The sequence below is a fragment of the Misgurnus anguillicaudatus genome, chromosome 19, assembly GCF_027580225.2.
Source record: "Misgurnus anguillicaudatus chromosome 19, ASM2758022v2, whole genome shotgun sequence".
In the NCBI taxonomy this organism is placed as follows: Eukaryota; Metazoa; Chordata; class Actinopteri; order Cypriniformes; family Cobitidae; genus Misgurnus; species Misgurnus anguillicaudatus.
The window spans coordinates 6,458,628-6,480,399 of record NC_073355.2 but is presented as its reverse complement, the minus strand read 5'-3'; the positions used below and the strand labels follow the sequence as shown (position 1 = coordinate 6,480,399).

Here is a 21,772-nt window from a genome sequence, read left to right as displayed (position 1 = left end):
AATATCAAAGTAAACTCAGGTGTCCCGCTCATGGGACAGCGCCATTTAAAGGGATAGTTCACCCAAAATGACAATTCTGTCATCATTTACTCAACAAACCTGTAAAAATGTCTTTGTTCTGATGAACACGAATGAACCTATTTTGAGAAATGTTTGAAACCAAACCAGTCGTGAGCACCATTTACTTCCATATTATTATTTTATCCTACTATGAAAGTAAATGGGGCTCACGAAAGGTTTGGTTACCAACATTTCCCAAAACATCTTTCCCTGTGTTCATCAGAACAAAGAAATGTATACAGGTTTGTAACAACCCAAGAGTGAGTAAATGATGATGAAATATTCTTTTTTAGGTGAACTATCCCTTTAAGGGATTAAAAAAAAAATATATCAGTGGCATTGTTTTGTCTCTTAAATACAAACCAGTAATGTTTATTCATAAGGTACGTTGGTAAAAACTGCTTAAATATCCTAATATAACGTAGGCCTAGTCCTGGCTTAAATCTAAACCTAGTCTGGAAAACCACACCATTAGGTTATATATTCTCAATTTTGCGAGTATTTTTCTTTTCATTAAATATTTAAATATGATTTGTTTAAATATTTTAACTGGAAAACCTTATAAAATGATTGACAATTTGCTATTTCAGAGTTTAAACAGAAACCACACTAAAAGTTCAAAATTTTTAATCAAAAGGAAATAATTTTGCATATTTAAATTAATTACTGTATAATCAAACATAATGGACAGTGTTGTGATACCTGGACTCATCGGAATAAATTCTTCCCAGAAATATTGCAACATTTATATATATATATATTTTTTTTCAATTCATAGACCAAAAATGAAACTTTTTTTGATACAAACTTAACTTAGTGTCTCAGTGTCCATACACTAAATATATGATGTGATGTGTTGTCATAAAGTGGCCTCATTGTTCAGAATTCAAACACTAATTTCTCCTGGTTCTGGGATAAAAAAACAGCATGATCGTCATGATATGTGACTTGTCAGTCGGCGGTTTTATTGCGAGTGCTTGTTGCCGACACAACGCTACAGAGGAGAAAAAGTCCGAGTACAGCGCCAAAAAACAAGATGATGAGAAATCTCCATCCGCATGCAAACTCATACCGTCGTCCGTGGCTGACTTCCTTCCACCGATAAAAGGAAACAAAGAAAATTCCCATTTTTTTGGGTACTCTTTAACTTCCATAATTTGTTTTTATAGTGGTTCTTCCCAGGTTTGAACAGAATTGAGATCGACAATAGATATAAAGAACAAAAGATCTTGCAATCGTTCGTTTAGAAAACAGAACCAAAGAGTACCATGTCCTTTCCACAACACCCTTATTCATCCCTCCGGCCTTCCCACCGTCGAGTCTCATCTCTGGCCATGCAGGGCTGAAAAGACGGGGGTCTGCTGGGCGTTGGTGGGCTGGGAGACGGGCGGCCACGTGGGTGGCTGGTGCATGTGATGGTGATGATGATGAAGCGCGTGGTGACCCGTGGGAGAGGACGGAGGCAGCCAAACCGGCTGGTGACTGGGGGGCGACGAGGCCCAGAAAGAGCCGAATCCCTGTGCCGAGGAGTGTGGGGGTGGAGAGCACGCCATGGACACCTGGCCGGAGGATCCACCGGTGCCCGAACATTCAGACGTCCGCAGCTTGGAGAACATGGTGATTGCGTCGGGGAAGTTCGGTGGAGTGGCTGGTGTGTTGCGTGGAGTACACATCTAAACCCAAAAACAAACCATATCAGCTCTTATTGTCATTTCATCTTCCAGATTTATTTATCAAGACAATATGTTAAATATATGTTTGTGATGAATGAAGGGGTAAGAGGAACTGTGATTTAAACACCTGCCTAACTTCCTAAAAATCAAATACAACTAGACTTTTATTAGATAAACTTTCACTTTGTTAAAGATCGCAGTCAGTAAACAAAGGCTGAAGTTCATGCAAAAGTCATCGAGTGCCGTATCCATCCCATGATTCCTTGAAACAGAGTCGTGTTTCTTTTATAACAGATGGAACAGGAAAGTAGGACACATAGCTGACAGCCATTTCAGGTCCTGATAACTTTTCCTTTAATAACCAAAACACACACACACACACACACACACACACACACACACACACACACACAGATCGTGTGACTGTTATAGAAGAAGGAAGCGGAGGAGTTTATGGTTTTATTTGGCTGGAGACGCAGCCGTCTGTTAAATGGGCCGATCTGACATCAGCGTCAGTATGAATATAAACACAGAAAAGGTTAATGGTAAAACAATCCTCAGTGTTTACACACACACACACCGTTCAGTAAACACATCACACACTTCAACAGAGCCATGTCAATATGTTTGCGTTTATTAAGCACGGGTGAATCACAATCACACAATCTTTTCTTTATTGCATTTATGCATTTGGTAGCCGCTTTTATCCAAAGCGATTTACTGAACATTGCAAGGCATACATTTAATCAGTTTGATCAGTGTTCCCTGGGATCGAACCCACAACCTTTTGTACTACATGAACAAATAATTAATAAGTTGAGGTTTGTCAAATTAACTAGGGCTGGGTATCGATTCAGATGTTTCAGATCGATTCAATTTCGATTCACAAGCTATCAAATTGATTCGATTTTGATTCTCAATATCAATTTTCGATTCCGATTCTCGGGTCGGTTTTTATACTCGATTCTCGATTCAACTCAAAGAATATAGATTTAATACAAATACTATATTAATAAAAAAGAACAGTAAACAGCAGTTTAAAAGTGGGTAATTAATAAAATAAAATTAAAAGCCACAACACTAAATTTGTCGTCTTGCTTGCGAAATCTAAAATGCTTCCATACCTCTTACTTTTTATGTGAGGGTGGCATCAACGTTGATGAAGCACTTAAAACCCCCATTTTAAGCACTAAATGAAAGAATGACAGGCTCCTTGGTAACATCGTGCAAGGCAAAAAAGAGGGTGACAACTAGTGAAGAAGACTAATAATTTGATTAACATTAAATATTATGTTCAATGTTTGCAGAAAAATATGGGGGGAAAAAAATCGATTCTGCTCTTTGAGAATCGATTCTGAATCAACCACGTTTTAAAAAACGATTAATCGAAAAATCTATTTTTTTGCCCAGTCCTAAAATTAACCCTTGTGTGTTCTGCCCTACAAAGCAAAAAGGCAGTAACTATGTGCAAAAATGTTTTTATCCTATCCTATCTAGCCTGTGCAAACGACTACCATTTTTCTCCAAACAACACACATTTGAGATAAAATGTTTTGTCACATAACAAAGGATGTCTTAAATTTCATGAAAATGATAATTAACTCATTTTTGAACAAAAATGCAGTTACTGCCTTTTTGTTTTGTAGGGCGGTGTTTTTGGGGATGTTTTCATCAACTATGGGGTTTTTTGAGTCTTAATATGGCCACAACTTTCTCCTTGTTTCAGCATATTTGGTGACAAATCGTATATTGACACATATTTTAGGGAAATGCTTTGAATTTTTTCGAAAACTCAACAATAAAAAGTGGGCAGATTAACTACCCTTTCTTTTTTCCACATTTTTTGCATAAATCTGTTAAAGGAATAGTCTACCCTTTTGCCATATTAAACTATGTTATTACCTCAACCTAGATGAATTAATACATATCTATCTTTTTTCAATGCGTGCACTGTACAGCGCGTTGTGAATGTGTTAGCATTTAGCCTAGACCCATTCATTCCTATGGTACAAAAAAAGTTTTATTTTGTGGCACCATACTTACTGGTATAACTCCTCATGTAACAGTCTTTAAATAGGGAAAACACGGAAGTGTTTGGTGGCTTTCCTGTTTGGTACCATAGGAATGAATGGGGCTAGGCTAAATGCTAACACATTCACGACGTGCTGTACAGTGCCCGCATTGAAAAAAGATAGGTATGTATTAATTCTTCTAAGTTGAGGTAATAACATAGTTTAATATGGCAAAAGGGTAGATTATTCCTTTAACCATCCTCAGAACTGATCAAAACTACCAAAAAATTCATGATTTTAACTCTTTAATTGCCAAGTTCATAAGTGATGTCACTGATTTGGTGGAAAAAACACCTTTTTACAGTCATGTCAAAGATTATTAAAAACATTGCAATTTAGTTTTGTGCAGCATCAGATTTATATTTTTCTCACTCGTTTATTGTTCATGCCATTTTTGCCCCATTGACTTCCATTGTAACAAAATGTTTTGATTGCAAAGCCACAACACCATATAATCATGCATTATTGATTATTGGGGTTTTTTGCTTTTGCAAAGAGGTCAAATTTGTCATTTTTACTGTTGATCACCATGTGGCTTAAAGCTCACGTAACACATGCTGTGTCTGCATTACTGATGTTAATCTGGAGTACCTATAGAGTAGTATTACATCCTTTATATCTCCGAAGAGTCTTTAGTTTAATCAGATTTATAAAAGAAAGATTAACTTTCTTTCCGATAACGAAAAAAAAAATGAAGGAGGAGGAGTTTCTACCGTGGGGGGAGCGAGTACGAGTCATGCAACACTATACAACACTTATAACTTATGATTCACTACATGTTCATGTCATTTATATAATATGCACGTGCCTATTTCCAACATAACACAGAAGTCTTATTTACAGCATGCAACTCATGACCCGGTTGGGACTTTTCAATGAAATCCAGCGAATTAAACACATACGCAAAACTCTGCTGCTACCCCGGATAATAAACTATATCCATTGTTTTCATAAGGCTGGCTTTCTTCTCCTTACATCCAAAAACACACTTCTTCTTCTGTGCCATTGTTGACTTTTGAAATTAAACAAAGCTGTCGCGTGTTGTGATGTTTGCAAGTTCTAGCGTCTCCTGCTGATTGACGGGTGGGCGGGGTTTTCCGGGGGAAGTGCCCATATAAATAAGTGATACGTATAGAAACCCCTGAAACAGGTCAGCTGGACCTGTAATCGAAAAAAAACTTTCCTAAACTTGTACGAACCCTGGCGAAGTGCATTCGGCACAGAAATTCTCTGTGTAACACGCCCAACTGCTTTTTTGACACTTTGCCTACGTTTAGCATGAGGAAACAACTCTATAACTGTGTTAATAAGTCAGAATGCATGAAATACCCCTTTAATTTCTGGCTTGTACATTGAGTTATATGGAGTGAAACAGCATATTAGAGAATGTGTGTGTGTGTGTGTGTGTGTGTAATTAGTATTGCAGTTTTCAAATATAAGATTAGTTATCACAAAGGCGACGTTTGAACAGGAGAGCTATGCTTCCTGCAGGGGGGCACACAGTGTCAGTGGGCATTTAACAATCACATTGGCATCTTTAATTTAAATCAATTAAGTCCCACACTTTATTTTCTCTCTGATTTTCCTACGCACTTTACTTCTTATGGACATTGGATTATTGAGACCGTCGCAGGGCGGGCTAAGCCCCCCCAAGCCCCCCCTTGACACTGATACTTATCGATAAATAAATAAAAATATATAATTTTGACCCAAACAATATTTTTTAGAAATGTAACTCCCTTGAGTCTGTTGAATAATAGTCCACCTTGCCCCAGACTTCTGAACTGCGCAGGTGGGCAGAGGTGAGTGTTTTAGACTCACTTTTAAAGGTCCCAGTATAAACATGACCTACAGACAACCACAGCGCCCTGCACTGCCTCAGGAGGAGCGACGGGAGGCAGAATATCAAACAATAACAAACCCCGGTGTAGCTGAAGGGAGGGCGTATCACCCAGTTTATCAGGTTCCTCTGATGTCTGCAGGTTTAGACTCGTGACTTTGTGCCTTTAGCACTTTGGCTGCTCTGGTTACCTGCATTCTGCCCTCATCAAAACCAAAACAACCCAATCATGATCCATTCTGAGAGATACAAGCACTTCCTTAAAACAATACACAACTCTTTTATTAAGCATGTGCACCTCTGTTAAATGTTTCATTATAAATTATAAGTTAATTATACCATAACTTTATAATAACACAGAGTATACACATTAACCACGGTTGGATGTATGAATTTATGTCATTGATTTGGTTTAGCTGGTTAAGCTTATGACCCTCTCTTCATTTTTCTTCCATATTTATTATTAATATATAGAAATAGTAGGTTTTAACATACTTATAATAAAAGTTATGATTTATTATTTCTATAGTCAGCATGAGGACGAAACATAATTGTTTATAATTGTATAATCTTAGAAAAAGGAAATGACTCATATGTGTCTCTAATATGCAGTGTACACATCTACACACCATGATTTATGTCGCACGAACAAAATAAACCCCACACACAAATGCATCTAGTCTTTGCTCCGCCTCTTTGTCCATATATGGTATCCTGCTGGATGATGTAATGGCTGCACTCAAAACAAAAACAAACACACTTCCTGCCTCAGCCTATCTGAAACACACTCCCTCCCTAAACCACAAACCCTCTCTCGTGGAAAACCGAGAAAGAAACGGCACAATACGAACACATTCAGACACGCAGAACGTCAGGGGTGGAGCTCAACGCTGGCTTTAAAATCACAATATTACTGCAAACCGTGACACATCCACAGGGACTGATTCTGAGAGAGAAAATAGATTGCATAACCCTCAGACTGAAGAACAGCAGTCGCATGTCTGGTTTTTCAATAGGACACGATGCCGAACATGGCTGGCTGTTTAAACCATCCAACGAGGTGGTGATCGATCGAGTCGTAGGAAGGGAGGCTGTGATTTGCTCATACTTCTGAGGCTTTTTGACTTCAATTCAAGCTATAAACGTCTCAGACAAGATGTGGAGACGTGAATGGGACTCACAGCTGGACTGTTTTCAGACTATAAAACATTCACACCGTTTCTCATGATTGTTAATGGGACACATTGGCTCCGTACCAAAAACTAGTTAGCTGCCTACATAGTAAGCTATGTATTAAAGCAACTGATATGTACCAGCGACTAAATGGATACGATTAAGGTTTTAAAAAAAAAAGTAGTAGCAACTTAATATGCAGCATATGTAGGCAGTTCACTATAAGTTTTGGAGCCATCATGGAAGACAAGAAAGAAAGCTCTCTTTTCCATCCTACGCTGTCTTTGTTGGAAATCATACTGCAAAAATGACGTGTATGGACTGCAAACATATTACATGTCATTTATTATTATAAATCCTAAGTTAGAACTATAGTTTAGTTTATATACATACAAAGTGTCCGCATACAGTGCGGGATGCAAAATTCGTCATCAGAATTGTATGAATAGTATACAGTCTTACAGTGCACCACAGGACTTTTGTAACCATGCGTACTTTGTACGTTTATGTAGCACAGTGGTTCCCAACCTTCTGAGCCCTAAGTACCCCCACAGCCCTATCAGTAAGGCTCAAGTACCCCTTCATCGAAACTAAACCAAAGTTGTGTTTTAAAGACAAATAATTAGTAATATTAATTAATTAATTAATTAATTTTAACGTTAAAGTAAAATGCACTGACTGATGAGGCATGTTTATTTCAACAAACCACTATCATTGTGATCAGTGTTTGCATTTTATCAGCTCATTTGCATTTTAAAAGACACACCCAAAAATGGCACATTTTGCTAAGGCCTACAAAATGGCAATTTTGAAATGCTATACTTAATTATCTGTAGGGTGTTTTGAGATAAAACTTCACATATGTACTCTGGGAACGCCAAAGACTTAGTTTACAAATTAAAAAATTTCATCATATGACCCCTTTAAGGGCCAGATTTACTGACAGCTTGCGCAAACCATAATTTTGGCGTTAAATAATGACTGAACTTACTAAAGACATGCAGTAGATATTTAGCTCTGAAAAGGTGTTATTTTTGGGACATTATTGCATTTGCATTTGTGGAAGTTTTCCTTTTAGAAGCAACATTAATGCGAGGAGAGTATTACATTTTGCCAGAGGAACATTCTTTAAAAAAACTATATAGTTTGCCAAGCCATGCTATGTTTAATTTGCTGGAGAAAAGAGGAGAAGTCACGAGGAGAAGTCAAATCATCTTTCGTCCTCCGGTTCTACTTAAGTGGAATTACACACTCTGCAGTCCGCATTTTCATTGGGATGTCCTGCCGAGGTCTCTTATTTGCGACCCTGTACTAATTTGCGCTGCTCTTAGTAGATTGCAATGGTCATTATAGAAATGTGCTTATGTTATTTTTGTGCCTGTGTATTTTATTTGCGCCTTTGTAGTAAATCACACGCAAATTTTCCACTCCGGCGCTTATTTGGAATTGAGCTCTCACGTCCTTTTTAGTAAATGCCCTAAATTTACTAAGATCTCAATTTAAGTTACTGATAATTAAAGTGTGCAAATAAGTTAAATTATTCTGTTCAAATATAAAGAGAAACAAAATGTGTTAAAACATTCTCTATAAATACAAAAAAATACATACGGGCCAAAATATGTTTTTTTTGCATCATTTGAAAATGCAATGGCAGCGGGAATGAATATTATAACATTATTTGAAGATTATTAATAGTTAATAAAATGTGTGTCTTTAGAAACTATTCAGGTTCATTAATAATAGTGAGATCGTTCTTGAGTTGGACATCGCTATTGCGTTTTGGATCATGCAGCGCATTTACTCTTGACGGCTAATTATGTTAATGATAAGATTAAAATTACAAAGTTGTCCTTTTTACAATGCTTTCCTCACAAAAATCAATCTTAGGTAAATGACTGGACAAACAAAAGACATTTTTATTAAAAGTAAATAAGATGAAAGCAAAATATAAATCTTTTCGCGTACCCCCTGGAAACTCTTCACGTACCCCCTGGGGTACGCGTACCCCCGGTTGGGAATCACTGATGTAGCACATGCACGTACAGGAATATGTAGTAGCCCAGAAGATGGACGCGTCGAACATCTGTGTACACGTACGAGTCAAATAGACCATGCACGTTGTACATTCAAGTACTATACACACTATACACCAGGCTTTAGTTGACAAAATGTTAAAGGTGCAGTGTGTAAATTTTAGAAGGATCTTTTGATCATTTCAAGTCTTCAGTGGCGTATAAAAACCTTACATAATGAACTGTATTGTTTTTATTACCTTAAGGGAATCGCAGAACGACCGCGCAGCGCCGTTCTAAAAAAATGTAACACATTGTTTTCTATGAGTGTACGCACACCGGCGCCGACAGGTGGCACCTGTCCGCGCTGCCCAGCTGTGACTCAGGAAGTTGTTCAAATCCCTGTCGTGCCACAAAGCGCCACTCACATAGTTTAACATTAAATGACATCATATGTGTCCCACATCATTAATGATTAACATTGGCTGCTAACGTATATTTTACACTTTGAAGTAGACGCTATCTGACGAAGCTTGCGCTATTTAATGTTCACTTCCGGTTTACAATACCTCCGAGTTCTCCTAGGCACGACGCGATGCGGCGCTGTGCTGCGCGGCCGGAGTGCGATCCCCTTTAGAATGAGCCGTTCATCAACATACACCGCAGGGCCCCTTATACTGAAGCCGCCATTTTGCGCCATCACTTTTCTACAGTAGCCCTAAACGGACAAACTGCTCTACAGAAAGCATCTTTCACCAAGCTGTCTCGTTTAGTGACGGCAACCATGACTCTGTCCCAAATGGCGCACTTCATGTGGACTTTTGGTCTCGTGGCCTTAAATTACACATGCTCGCTTAGTCCACGAGTCCGTAGGGTGTCCCATCTGTCATTTTTACGCTTTGAAGTGTGCTCAACAGCGCCCCCCATGATGTGGTCTCCGGCAAAGCCGGCTTTGCGCACTTTACCAACCCAGAAATCTTTGCGAAAGAGCAATCAGAGGACGGAAGGGAGGAGTTCACACTGACGGGCAATTTCTCTTCCTATTTCTGTTTTCGTCCCAAAACACGACTCCCACCCACGTGGACTCGCATCAAGGTTCCCTAAAGTCTGCACTCTATGATGTCATCAAAGTGTGGACTCTGAGGAGGACCACAAGTCCAGAGTGTGCCATTTGGGACAGGGCCCATAGCTTCTCTACGTGCTCCGAAAGGGAGGGGTGCAATACGCAACCTCACCTCTAGATGATGCTTAAATCTACACACTGCACCTTTAAATGTTCTCTTATTTGTAAGGATTATGGCCCGGTTTCACAGACAAGGCTGAGCTAAAGTCAAGACTTGGTCTTAGATAAATTAAGACTTTATTTATTTTATTAACAAGTATATAAGTAAATAAGTATTTTTTTTTTAAATGTGCCTTATAAAAAGACGTTACTGGTGTGTATCTTGAGACAAATCAATGGAACTGGGATATTTTAAGAAATGAGACACCTCAAACATGAAACGTGTCTGCTAAATGAATAAATGCAAATGTAGTCCAACTTAACAAATGACGCTGTGCATGCCAATCCATGAAGGTCAGCCAATCGTGAGAGAGGTGGTCTTAAAGGTACAGTAACACAAGCATACTGTGGTCAGAGAGAAGCTGAGAAACGGTCAAGAAAACAATTACAGCTCGCTCAAAGAAACCTTCCTGGAAAAAATAAAACGCCACAAATCTTTTAAATATGTCCTCATTAATAATATCTGCAGTGTTCAGGAAATCTCCTCGTTCTCTGAGATGCAGTACTGAGAATTGCTCGTCTCATGACAATGACAGGATGTCCAGCACGCCGCTGTTTTTTATTTCTTCTCTATCTGAACTGAATGCACTTACCATCTGGTGATGACTGGGGATGTTGGCCTCCTGGAAAAAAGAGCTCAGAGCCGTCTGCAGAAAGAGAGAGAGGAATAAAACCGTGTTAAAACATGAATGAGGACAGGAACTTTGGTTTGTAAACTGTGCTCAGTAAAACAATTGTTCGCCTGCTCCCCTTCCTGTGACTGCCCGTAGGTCAGTCGGTCCACAAACTCAGTGATCTAAAAAAAGGGTTTCCAAGCAGCCACACACAATCTCCACAGACTTCTGAGAATTACTACACTAGTCACCTTTAAGGGTAACTTTCAGTGACACCAAACAGTATTTGTATTTGAGTCAACAACAAGTACACCACTTGTATGGCGTTGGTATTAAAAACCTTGCCGTCTGTATAAGCATTCACAATAAACACAGGCTGCATCCGAAACCTACTATATGGTATGTGCGAAAAAGAAGTATGTCCGAATTTACAGTACTCATAAAAGAGTAGGCGAAAAGTACCCGGATGGCCTACTTCTTTCGGCTGGATACTAAAGTGTAGGGCAGGGGTGTCTAATCCTTTGGACACCCCTGGTGTAGGGTGACCAGGTGTGCCATTCTTCCCAGACGCGTCCTGGCCAGGATTTTGGGTGCGTCTTTTCCTGGTAGTGGTATTTGTCGAACGCATACGTCATCAAGGTTCTTACATTTCAGTTAAAAACATAAGACATACAATTGTAGTTTCATTCTTACCTTTAAATGTAACAGTTGCTTTTCTGAAATAGAACTTGGAATAATAAACCTCGATGATGTATGTGGTCGACAAATTAGACTTCCAGAAAATGCACCCCGGAATCCTGGCCAGGACGTGTTCGGGAAGAATGACACGTATGGTCACCCAACAATTGAGTATCCAACCGAAAGTAGTAGGCCAACCGGGTGCGAAGAAGAGATGAGTTTCGCTTCGCAGCGTTAGCTTTAGCGTTAGCTATAGCGGCATAACTAGGTTATTTAAGAAAATGGTATCGGATCGATACATGGGTACCAGTACTCGCTGACTCCAATGCCAGACTTTTTTCTAGTATCTGCCGGCATTCCGATACTGGTATCGGAACAACCCTAATGCCAACATGGCGAATGTACTACGTCCGGATATCATGCATACTACACAAATTCATACTACAGTATGTAGAACATACTATATTTGAGTTTGTTAAGTATTTACAGATTTAAAATAATTTCTGCAATATTGCCTCCACCAATGGAGTGAGTGCGATGCGGGACTATCTGCTTGACCGATCAATAGCAGATTGGAAACGTTCAGGTAATTACAGACTTTAAAGAGGACATATCACGAAAGTCTGACTTTTTATGTGTTTAAGTGCTATAATTGGGTCCCCAGTGCTCAACCTAGAAAAATGCGAAAAAGATCAACCCAGTAACTTAGTTTTGGTAAACCATTTTCTGCAAGCATGTGAAAAAACAGGTCATTGAAATTTGGCTCCCCTTGTGATGTCAGAAGAGGATAATATCGTCCCTTAATCTGAACAATCCAACCACAGCACTGCCATTTAGTGCAGAGATCAGCTCATTTGCATTTTAAAGGACACACCCAAACGGCACAGTTTTGCTCACACCTACAAAGTGGCATTAACATGCTATAATACATTATTATCTATGTTATTTTGAGCTAAAACTTCACATATGTACTCTGGGGACACCAAAGATTTATTTTACATCTTAGAAAAGTCTTATGAAATGTTTCCTTTAAAACTAGCCATGTAATCATCTATAAAATATTTGAGTCCCAGAGCATCACTTTGAATTAGTCAATGGCATTATTTCAGCTGAATACTCCACAATGACTCACACGCCAAAGTCAACAACAGTTTCAAAATATTGCTCAATACAGGAATGTCTGGTCTTCTCTCTTCTGGTAACACTTCCCATCTTCCCGTCCCCCATCCGGGCCCCTCCCCCTGTCGTTATATCTCACCATCTCCCTTTCTGTTTAACAACAGTCACGGTTAGCGCAGGAATGCACAGGGCTTGACGTGACACACATATCAAGACCAACTCGCCAATCCGCCATTGTTTCCTGCGCTACTAAACCACAGAGCTCTTTGTCATCAAATCTTCTCCCTCCCTCCCCCAAACACCATCATGTGTACAGAGATTGTTCTCATTCATGTTCTCCGCTATTGCTCATTTCCTACTGCGCACATATGGTTATGCCTCCAAACAACACTCGCTTGTACAATCCATCTGTATTGTGTTAACGTTGGCACTAAGTGCTATTGTATTCCTGAGCTCACAAACCTGGCATCTGCGCTAACAATAAGTCTGAATGGATAGATAAACTATATAGGTCACAAAAATAGATGCAGTGTTTCTGTTGCCCAAAGTTTGATTTAAGATGTTTTAGTTACACCTGTGTGCATATTTGTTTTCACAAGTGTTGGTCAAACAACATATTTCCATCCAGGTGGGCAATGCAGGCCAGACTCTATGCCAGGGGTAGGCAACGTCGGAGTCCTGGGGCGCCAATGTCCTGCAGAGTTTAGCTCCAGCTTTAATCAAGCACACCTGAACAACTAATCAAGGTCTAAAGAGTCACTTGCTGCGTCCGAAACCGCCTACTTCTATACTATATAGTAGGCGAAAAGCAGTAGGTGAGGCGAGTAGTATGTCCGAATACGTAGTATTCCAAAAACAGTATGCGAGTATGACCTACTGCTTCCGGTTAGATTTCGAAGCGTGCATACGGTGGACACTTCACTATCCCATGATGCCCCAGGGGCGGAGTTATGCAACGAAGAAGAAAGACAACAGCAGCGATGTGGCCGTTTTCGCACTGGTATGACATTACCTGGTGCCGACGTACGTCACATGATGTATCAACATTGCGAATGTAGTAGGTCCGAATCGCATTCATACTACTAGAGATTCATACTATACAGTACCTACTGTTTTAACAGTCAGTAAGTACTTAATCTTATTCAGTACCTACTAAACAGTATGCGGTTTCGGACGCAGCCACTAAAAACTACAAGTAGACAAGGTTTTATCAGGGTTGGAGCTAAAATCTGCAGGACATCGGCACTCCATTGCCTAACCCTGCTCTATGCTGAAAGTCATAACAGGCGCGTCTATGTGAAACTGGAGCTCAAAACAAACACTCAAATGTGATGCCCAAAAATGCTGTTTAGGAGAGAAGCTCAATAGGTTTTGAGACATGGCCAAAATGTTTCTCCGACATCTCAGTGCATATGCTGCCCATCAGTTTTTAGCTGTTCCTCGTATGGGAATAACTGGGTGCAGAACATGCCTATAAGAGCTCTCTTATCGACACAATGCACACTTACAACAAACCAGGTCAAGTGCAGCCTTTAGGGATAAATAGAGACTCTATTCAGAAGCTATGAGAGCAAACTAAACATCATTTGCTCAAAGATCACTGTAGTGTGGATTCTGCACTGAGAATAGTAACAGATCCACATCTGCGGTCCGGCCCTCCCGCACCCCAATCCGGCCATCCCGCATCCCAGTCTGGGGTGAATTTCCCAAAAGCATCATTAGCTAACTAGGGTGATTGTTACCATTGAACACTATTGGTAACGACAGAACTTGTGACCATAGTTGCCTTCGGGAAACGCACCCCTGGCTGGTCTAAAACCGAGTTTAAATCTGATTTTTGACACACTATTATTATTATTATTATTATTATTATTATTATTATTAGCAAGAAATTAGATTTCTACTAGAAAATCTTTATATCTTTCTTGGTTTTCTGCTGTATGTTGTGAACTAATCAGCAGTTATGACTTTTAGAAAGACACCACATCCATTTCAACCAATCTCTTCTGTATTTTCTGTACAGACAGTTGCTGACCACAATCCCTCTAATCTGGTCTACTTCTTAGATTAACTCATCCAAGTGTCCACCTCCCTGTCCAAGCATGCTGTTCAGAATGAGCCAAAAACTAGAGTAGACATTTCTCAATAATTGAAAGTCTGGTTACAATAAAGCCAGCACCCATGTCATGCGTTTGTAAATCCTTGTTTATACTCGGCATGTCCGCATTAGCATGTTGGTGCACGCAGCAAATATGACATCAACGTGGAGGGGGTGGTAATGTGCGTTGGGTGCGTGAGACCTCTTTTCGCAGGGGTGTGAACGGCAATTTTCGTAACTGCGCACTTATTCGAAAATGACCGACCTTGAGGCGATTCTGTCCGAGCAGGCAAGCCTGTGACGTACCTTTTTGATCAATCCATTCAAAACAATGCATATACTATTTACCTGACACTCTTAAAGTAAAGTATGGAAACTTATTTACTAATTTACTAACCCTATTTCACCAATAAGCTAGGCAAAATTGCGTTCATCTGAGATGATCTTCTAGTGATGTATTACTCGAGTCCGTCTCGAGACTCGTTCTCGGACCACAGTGGGAGGAGAAGGACTCGTAATTTCAGACCTCGAGACCAACGAATTTTTTTAATGTTCATAGAAAAAAAAAAAACACACAACACAACAATAACAATAAAATGCAATGTTGACGGGCATTATTTGATAATTACATCGCATGGTGCAATGCAAAGATACTGCCATCAGAGCCGTTTATTTATCTCTGGAAAATAGGCAGAAAATGATGCATGATAGTAAAAGCATAGTCCATATTAAGACGTTAAGACTGCTCCTGTAAACAATTCCCAATCTAATTTAGTCAGTAGGCCTAACTGTTGATTATTAACTGGGGTAATATTAAATCATGAATACGAAAACTGACACGTTTTTATGGTCTTGGTCTCGACTCGGTCTCGACTCAGACTTGCTTCCTCAAAGACTCAGTCTTGACTCGGACTCGACTGTGTTTGAAAACCAACGGACTTGGTCTCGACCCTTCAAAGACTTGGTCTTGACTCCGACTCGGCATAGGCGATCTCGTCACCATGATTATGAATGCGATTTTGCCTAGCTTTCGGTGAAATATGGCTCTGTGTGGTAAATGCCCCTCCATCTGAAAGCAGGTGATGGCGATTTACTACTACTCACCGAATCGGCTTTACTGAAGAGACGCGCATGAGAATCGCAGGCGATTTTTTCGCCAGCTCTAACGTCAATGGGGACGACGATGCAGAAGTATATATGAAAGCCGACACATCGTCGAGGCTACGCCGTAGGACCTACGCACAACTATTATGAGCCCTTTAAGCATCATCTGGACCAGACTTGCTCTTCACTCCAGATGTTATTACAGAATGAGATCAAAAGGTTAAGAGGAGACTTGTGTGACCCCTTCATCTGTCACCAAAGCAATGTGTCACATAGAAGAGCCACAGAAAAAAGACACCTGTCCTAGGCATGCATTTGGTACAATCAATCGTTGTGCTAGTACCAGAGAGAAAAAGGAAAGAAAGAGCGAGAGAGCGTAATCAACTACTTGTTCTAATATTAGTTCCTACACCAGATCGCTCATCAGAAAGTACATCTGAGAAACCATCTGGATGCTGTGAATCATTCAAGATAAACCTGGAGCTGAACTCAGTCTTTCAATGTGATCTAAGAATGTAAACACAAGAACTATGTCCACAGTGTGTGTGTGATGGGAGGGTGTATGGGTGTGTATGTGGTTGACTTACTTGCAAACTTTCACAATCAAAGACTAAACAAAATAAGTTACAAAACACTGGCAAACCTTAGTTTCATTTCTGAGGCAACAGTGATGACAAAACCAGACTCGCCATCATTTGTCTAACAAAGTCAAAATCGCACTTTACGCCTAAAAGCCGTAAAAAAAGTTTTGAATCTTAATCACATTTTGAAAATAAGCATCAAGGCTTCTGGGTTTTTCATCTTTTGAGGAATTCAACCCTTTTAAAGATTAACTGAGCGAATCTGTTCAATCAAGTATAAATAATTAATAATTCACCATACTTTTATACATTCAGCAGATGCTTCAAAGTGGCTTACAGTGCAATATAAGGTATACACAATTCCTTTATGAGTAACACATTACCTACATTATTAGAGTCATATTCAAAATATGACTTTTGTAAAAAGTGAAGTAATAAACTGGCCATTCAAATACCCAAGTGTAACTTTCCAACAATACAGCATGATAGTGTATAAAATAGGGGTATAACAAAATAGTGTTACATGCGAGAACATTAAAATTTTTACAAATACTGTATCGATTCTCAAAAATGCGTTATTTAAAAAAAATTACTATTCAAGATTAATGGCAGTTGTTTTATTCAGAGTTTACATCCCAAAAACTAAATAGCATTCTTCTTATCTTAAACAGAGACAGGAAGTATTAGCATAGGGGTGCGTCACAAATGTTTTTGTTAAGGCCTCATGATAGTTGTGCGTAGGTTCTGCATACGCTTTCATTTAAACTTTTGCGTCGTCATCCGCGTCGACGTGCAAACACACGCACAGACCCCTGCTGCATACCAGGGGTCTGCGCGTGTGTTTGCACGTCGACACGGATGACGACGCAAAAGTTTAAATGAAAACGTACGCGGAATCCACGAGTATAACCACAGTAGCAGCGCGACCGTTAAAGAAGCAGCAGCTTGGTAAGTTAACCCACAAACGAAGAAGAAACAGCAACTTGTTGTGTATGATTTGAGAAGACCAGCAATGATGGAAGTAAATAAACAGCGACTAATGTTGCAGTTTGAGTTAAATCACTCCTCAACTTAGCTCATCTTTGTTTTCACCGTCACAAACGGAAATACCTATGACGCAGGGGTTTTTACCTAACGGGAGGGGTTCTGGTAGACCAATCACAGCGCTTGCGGTCCGCGGGTACTAGAACTGACGCGCTGTTAAAAAATTTGCAAGGTGCACGTCAGGCTATGCAGAGCTACGGAAAAGCTATGGCGTAGAGCTTACGCGCGAAAATAAATCAGGCTTTAAGATTTGCATATGTGGTGTGTTCTTATTGACAGCTTTCCTAAAATTATATCCTAAAATAGGAAATATTCCAATATATCCCTTAGCGTTACACTATCGCCACGCAGCGCAAAATATTATATTGTGATACGTAACAGATAGCAAGATTACTGCCGATACACAGCCCTAGTTTGAAATGTTTTTCACTGCTTATTACACGGCTCTCTAAAATGCTTAATTCTGATTGGCCAGTAGTGACATTCCAAAGTTCGTTGTTTTCAGATAACTATTGCTCAAAACTAATAAAACACTGCAAAAAAAGTAAATGTGTTTTCCTCACGGAAGGTCTGCATTTGTTTAAAATGTGCAAATAAAAATATCAAATCAATATTTAATAGATAACTATACTATACTGTAAAATCCCGGCACATCCAAAAGCCAGGGGGCGCTCTCGTACAGAAACGTCCTTTGTGCCACAGAAGAAGTAGCATTACAAACACTATTCCAGGAAATGTCTACAGGAATATTTATATCGCTGTTCTTCAAATTGTTTCAGGTATTTTCATGATAATAAAGAATATTTTAAATGATTTTGTTTAACGAGTGTTGCTTTTTTAAATACACGTTATAAACGAATCCGACTCATAATGATTTAAGATTGATAAGGACTTCCTACTGACCAAATGCTGTAGTACACGCACAAGCGGTGCATGAAACACAGAATCGCATTCAGACAGGCATTTTTAATGGGACACACGATTAATCGTTACATCCCAACACCTGTTACTATCGCATTGTGCGCGAATCTTTCAAACATGGTAAGGAGCGTCACATTTCCGGCTGACATTAGAAGTATTCAGGCCAACGTACAGATTAGCTGGCCAATCATGTGTTTTTTAACCATAAACCACGAGAGCACATTGTACCAAATACACAAAATAACGTTGTTTTTTTAGCAATGAAATAGGTGCACTTTAAAACAAAGTGGTTTTACATAATATAAAGAAACAGAGTATAGATTATGTAAGGCATAGTATTATTCATCAGATAAGATGCTAGTATTTCCTTCTCAACGCATCTTATGTCTCTGTGACAAGCGAGCAGAGTAAACTTTACCCTACATACCGCGGTTGTGATAAATACAATCAAACCCCTCACTGGCATTCAACACACACGTGTGTGTTTTATAAACACACATAATAACTCGTCTTACTTGTTTGAAAAGCAAACCAATGTGCATGTGTCCTGACGTGTACTAACAATCATGCAAACATTTATCAAAATAATCAACACAACCTACTAACAACTAGGCATGGGCCGGTATAAGATTCTGGCGGTATGATAACCTTTAGCAAAAATATCACGGTTTCACGGTGTTACGGTATTGCCATTGCAACACTAAAATGTGTTATTTTTTAAATGCCAGGTAAATTTAAAGCCTTTAAATCATAATATGCTTTCAAAAAATATATAATATTTTTGTAATGTATATTAAATGTAAACATCAAATCAATCACATGACTTAATGATTTAATGAATTTTGTATAAACACAGCTCATACCTTGGAGACGGTATCACAGAATATTTCAGTGGTTTTGAAACCTTGACTGTTTAAAACCTCGGTATACCTTGAAGCCGGTAATCGGCCCATGCCTACTAACAACAAGCACAATAAACAAAACCTACTGTACACGTCACACTGAATGGGAATATGAATGATAAGTGTGCATTTGGATGCATTTTACCATATAAACAAAAGAGCTCGCTCGCCCTTTCTCTCTCTCTCTCTCTGTTTGTGTGTATGTATGTGTCTCTCTCTCTCTCTGTGTATTTGTGTGTGTATGTGTTGCAACACTCGTGAGGAAACAGTAAGATTTTCTTTTAAAGCATGTCCGTGTGTGGTGAACACTTCCTCCTTAGGAAAAAAACACAAACGAATCATTTTTAGAAAATACAACACTTCTCTTTGCGTTAAGTGTTTTAGTGTCAAACAATTTTTGACACTATTGTATGCTGTATATAATGTTCTCTGCTGTATTTGGCACATTTCTACAAAACACAAGTAGCATACAGTGCATTTAATCTATTTAGTACATACTGATATATTTCATCAATATATGTGTTACCTGGGATCGAGCCCATGACCATTGCCTCACCATCTCTACCAATTGAGCTACACACACTCCACATAGAATTAACAATGCAGTTGCTTTGCGAAACGTTTCTATTCCTTTATCCTTATCTCTCCTTCAACCCTTCATTCATCGATCCGTGTCTCTATCTATCTGTCTATCTGTCTGTCCATCTGTAAATGTCAGATCAGAATCTATATTTAATCTAACAAATGTACAATCATTCGGTGTCAAGGTTTTATCTCTAAACCTGCTGCTAGTGGGAATTCAAACACAATGCTGCTTTGCCTAATTATTGTTTCCTCAGACTCACACGGACTAACCAGCTAACAACCCAGACCATCAACAACATCAATCTCAACATTATAAAATAGGTTTCTGGCGTTTAAAAGAAAACCAAACGCTATCCGTGCTTTTATCCCACAATAAACATTTCTTTAAATATCCAAACAGCAGTTTGTGTCTAACGTTATATCTGGAGACAGAGCTCACATCAGACAGTCAACGTTGGGGTTAAAACGCTGAAATAAAGACGCGTGATTAATATAATCTGGATGTTTGATTGATCGCTGAAGGATGATTACCTCAAACTGCCAGTGCGCCGCCTGCAGCAGCTGCTTCGCCTGATCAGCCGCGCAGCCCGCAGTCAAAACAAACTGGTTAATCATCACTTGATGTCTCAGCTCGTCCATATTCACCGACATCGCCGCTATTCGGTGCTCCGCGACTCCCGTCTTGCTCTTTACCCGTGCGACGCGTAAACGATCTTGAATACCGAGCGTCCCTGCCAGGCCCTTCCTGCACGCTCTCGCCTCGCTCTCCTTCCAGTAACAACAAATATTTTCATGTCATCACCACCGACAACAAACCCGAACTCGACCCCTGATTGGCCGCCGAGCCAAAACAACGAGTACACACGGACGTCCCATTGGTCGCTCGGCGAATTATCAATCGGCTCGCGTGACGTAATTTAAAGCATCCCGTCGCTCGTGGTTGGACGCTGATGTGTGCCATCTACTCGCTTATTGGTCAGAATAGCGTGAAGGCGACGTGTAACGATTGGTCAGAGAAATATGTTTTATTTACATTGCTAATAATAATAACTTTATTATTATTATTATTATTTATTTAACGACAACAAAAACATTATTATTTATTATTATTATTATAATTATCATTGTCATAATTATATTACCATTATTTCTGTTGTTATCAACTTTAAATTTCAAATATTTAATGTAATTTATTGGTCTACTTTGTAAGTAGTCAACTTTAAGTATTATTTTATTAAAGGGGCGGTGGTGGCTCAGTGGTTCAAGTTGTCTACAAACCGGAAGGTTGGTGGTTCGATCCCCGGCTCCACCGGACCAAGTGTTGAGGTGTCCTTGAGCAAGACGCCTACCCCAGCTGCTCCCGACGAGCTGGATGGCGCCTTGCATGGCTGACACCGCCGTCGGTGTATGAATGTGAGGCAACATGTACAGCGCATTGGATGGCCATAGGTCTGTTAAAAGCGCTATATAAATGCAGTCCATTTACCATTCGTTTTTATTTAAATTTTATTTTATTTTATTTTATTTTGTGTTTGTTTTATTTTATTTTATTTTATTTTATTTTATTTTATTTTATTTTATTTTATTTTATTTTATTTTATTTTATTTTATTTTGTGTTTGTTTGTTTGTTTGTTTGTTTAATATTAGTTTGTATTTTATATTATTTTACATTTATTTTTATATTATTATTTATTTTTATTTATTAAAATTTAATTTAATTTAATTTAATTTAATTTAATTTAATTTAATTTAATTTAATTTACTTAATTTAATTTAATTTAATTTAATTTAATTTAATTTAATTTAATTTAATTTAATTTAATTTAATTTAATTTAATTTAATTTAATTTAATTTAATTTAATTAAAAAATGTTTGTTTTGTTTTGTGTTTTGTGTGTTGTGTTGTGTTTTTTGTTTTGTTTTTGTTTTGTTTTGTTTTGTTTTGTTTTGTTAATTTAATTTAATTTAATTTAATTTAATTTAATTTAATTTAATTTAATTTAATTTAATTGT

General features: G+C 38.7%; 1 protein-coding gene across 1 annotated transcript; it reads right to left on the bottom strand.

Moving 5' to 3' along the window:
- Nucleotides 1-670: 670 nt before the first annotated feature.
- Nucleotides 671-20,600, bottom strand: ubald2 (UBA-like domain containing 2). Its single transcript, XM_055185236.2, has 3 exons — nucleotides 20,290-20,600; nucleotides 10,706-10,759; nucleotides 671-1,733 (listed from the first exon to the last, which is right to left on the bottom strand). Exons 1-3 carry the CDS (start codon nucleotides 20,407-20,409, stop codon nucleotides 1,383-1,385), a joined length of 525 nt encoding a protein of 174 aa, XP_055041211.1. The 5' UTR covers nucleotides 20,410-20,600; the 3' UTR covers nucleotides 671-1,382.
- Nucleotides 20,601-21,772: the final 1,172 nt, after the last annotated feature.

What these genes read in the sequence shown, in the direction of transcription:
- ubald2 (XM_055185236.2), bottom strand. Translation starts at nt 20,409, where the DNA reads ATGTCGGTGAATATGGACGAGCTGAGACATCAAGTGATGATTAACCAG. An exon ending in CGGCGCACTGGCAGTTTGAG is followed by an intron (nt 10,760 to 20,289) that starts GTAATCATCCTT and finishes CTCTTTCTGCAG; the next exon opens with ACGGCTCTGAGCTCTTTTTT. An exon ending in TCCCCAGTCATCACCAGATG is followed by an intron (nt 1,734 to 10,705) that starts GTAAGTGCATTC and finishes TTTTGGGTTTAG; the next exon opens with ATGTGTACTCCACGCAACAC.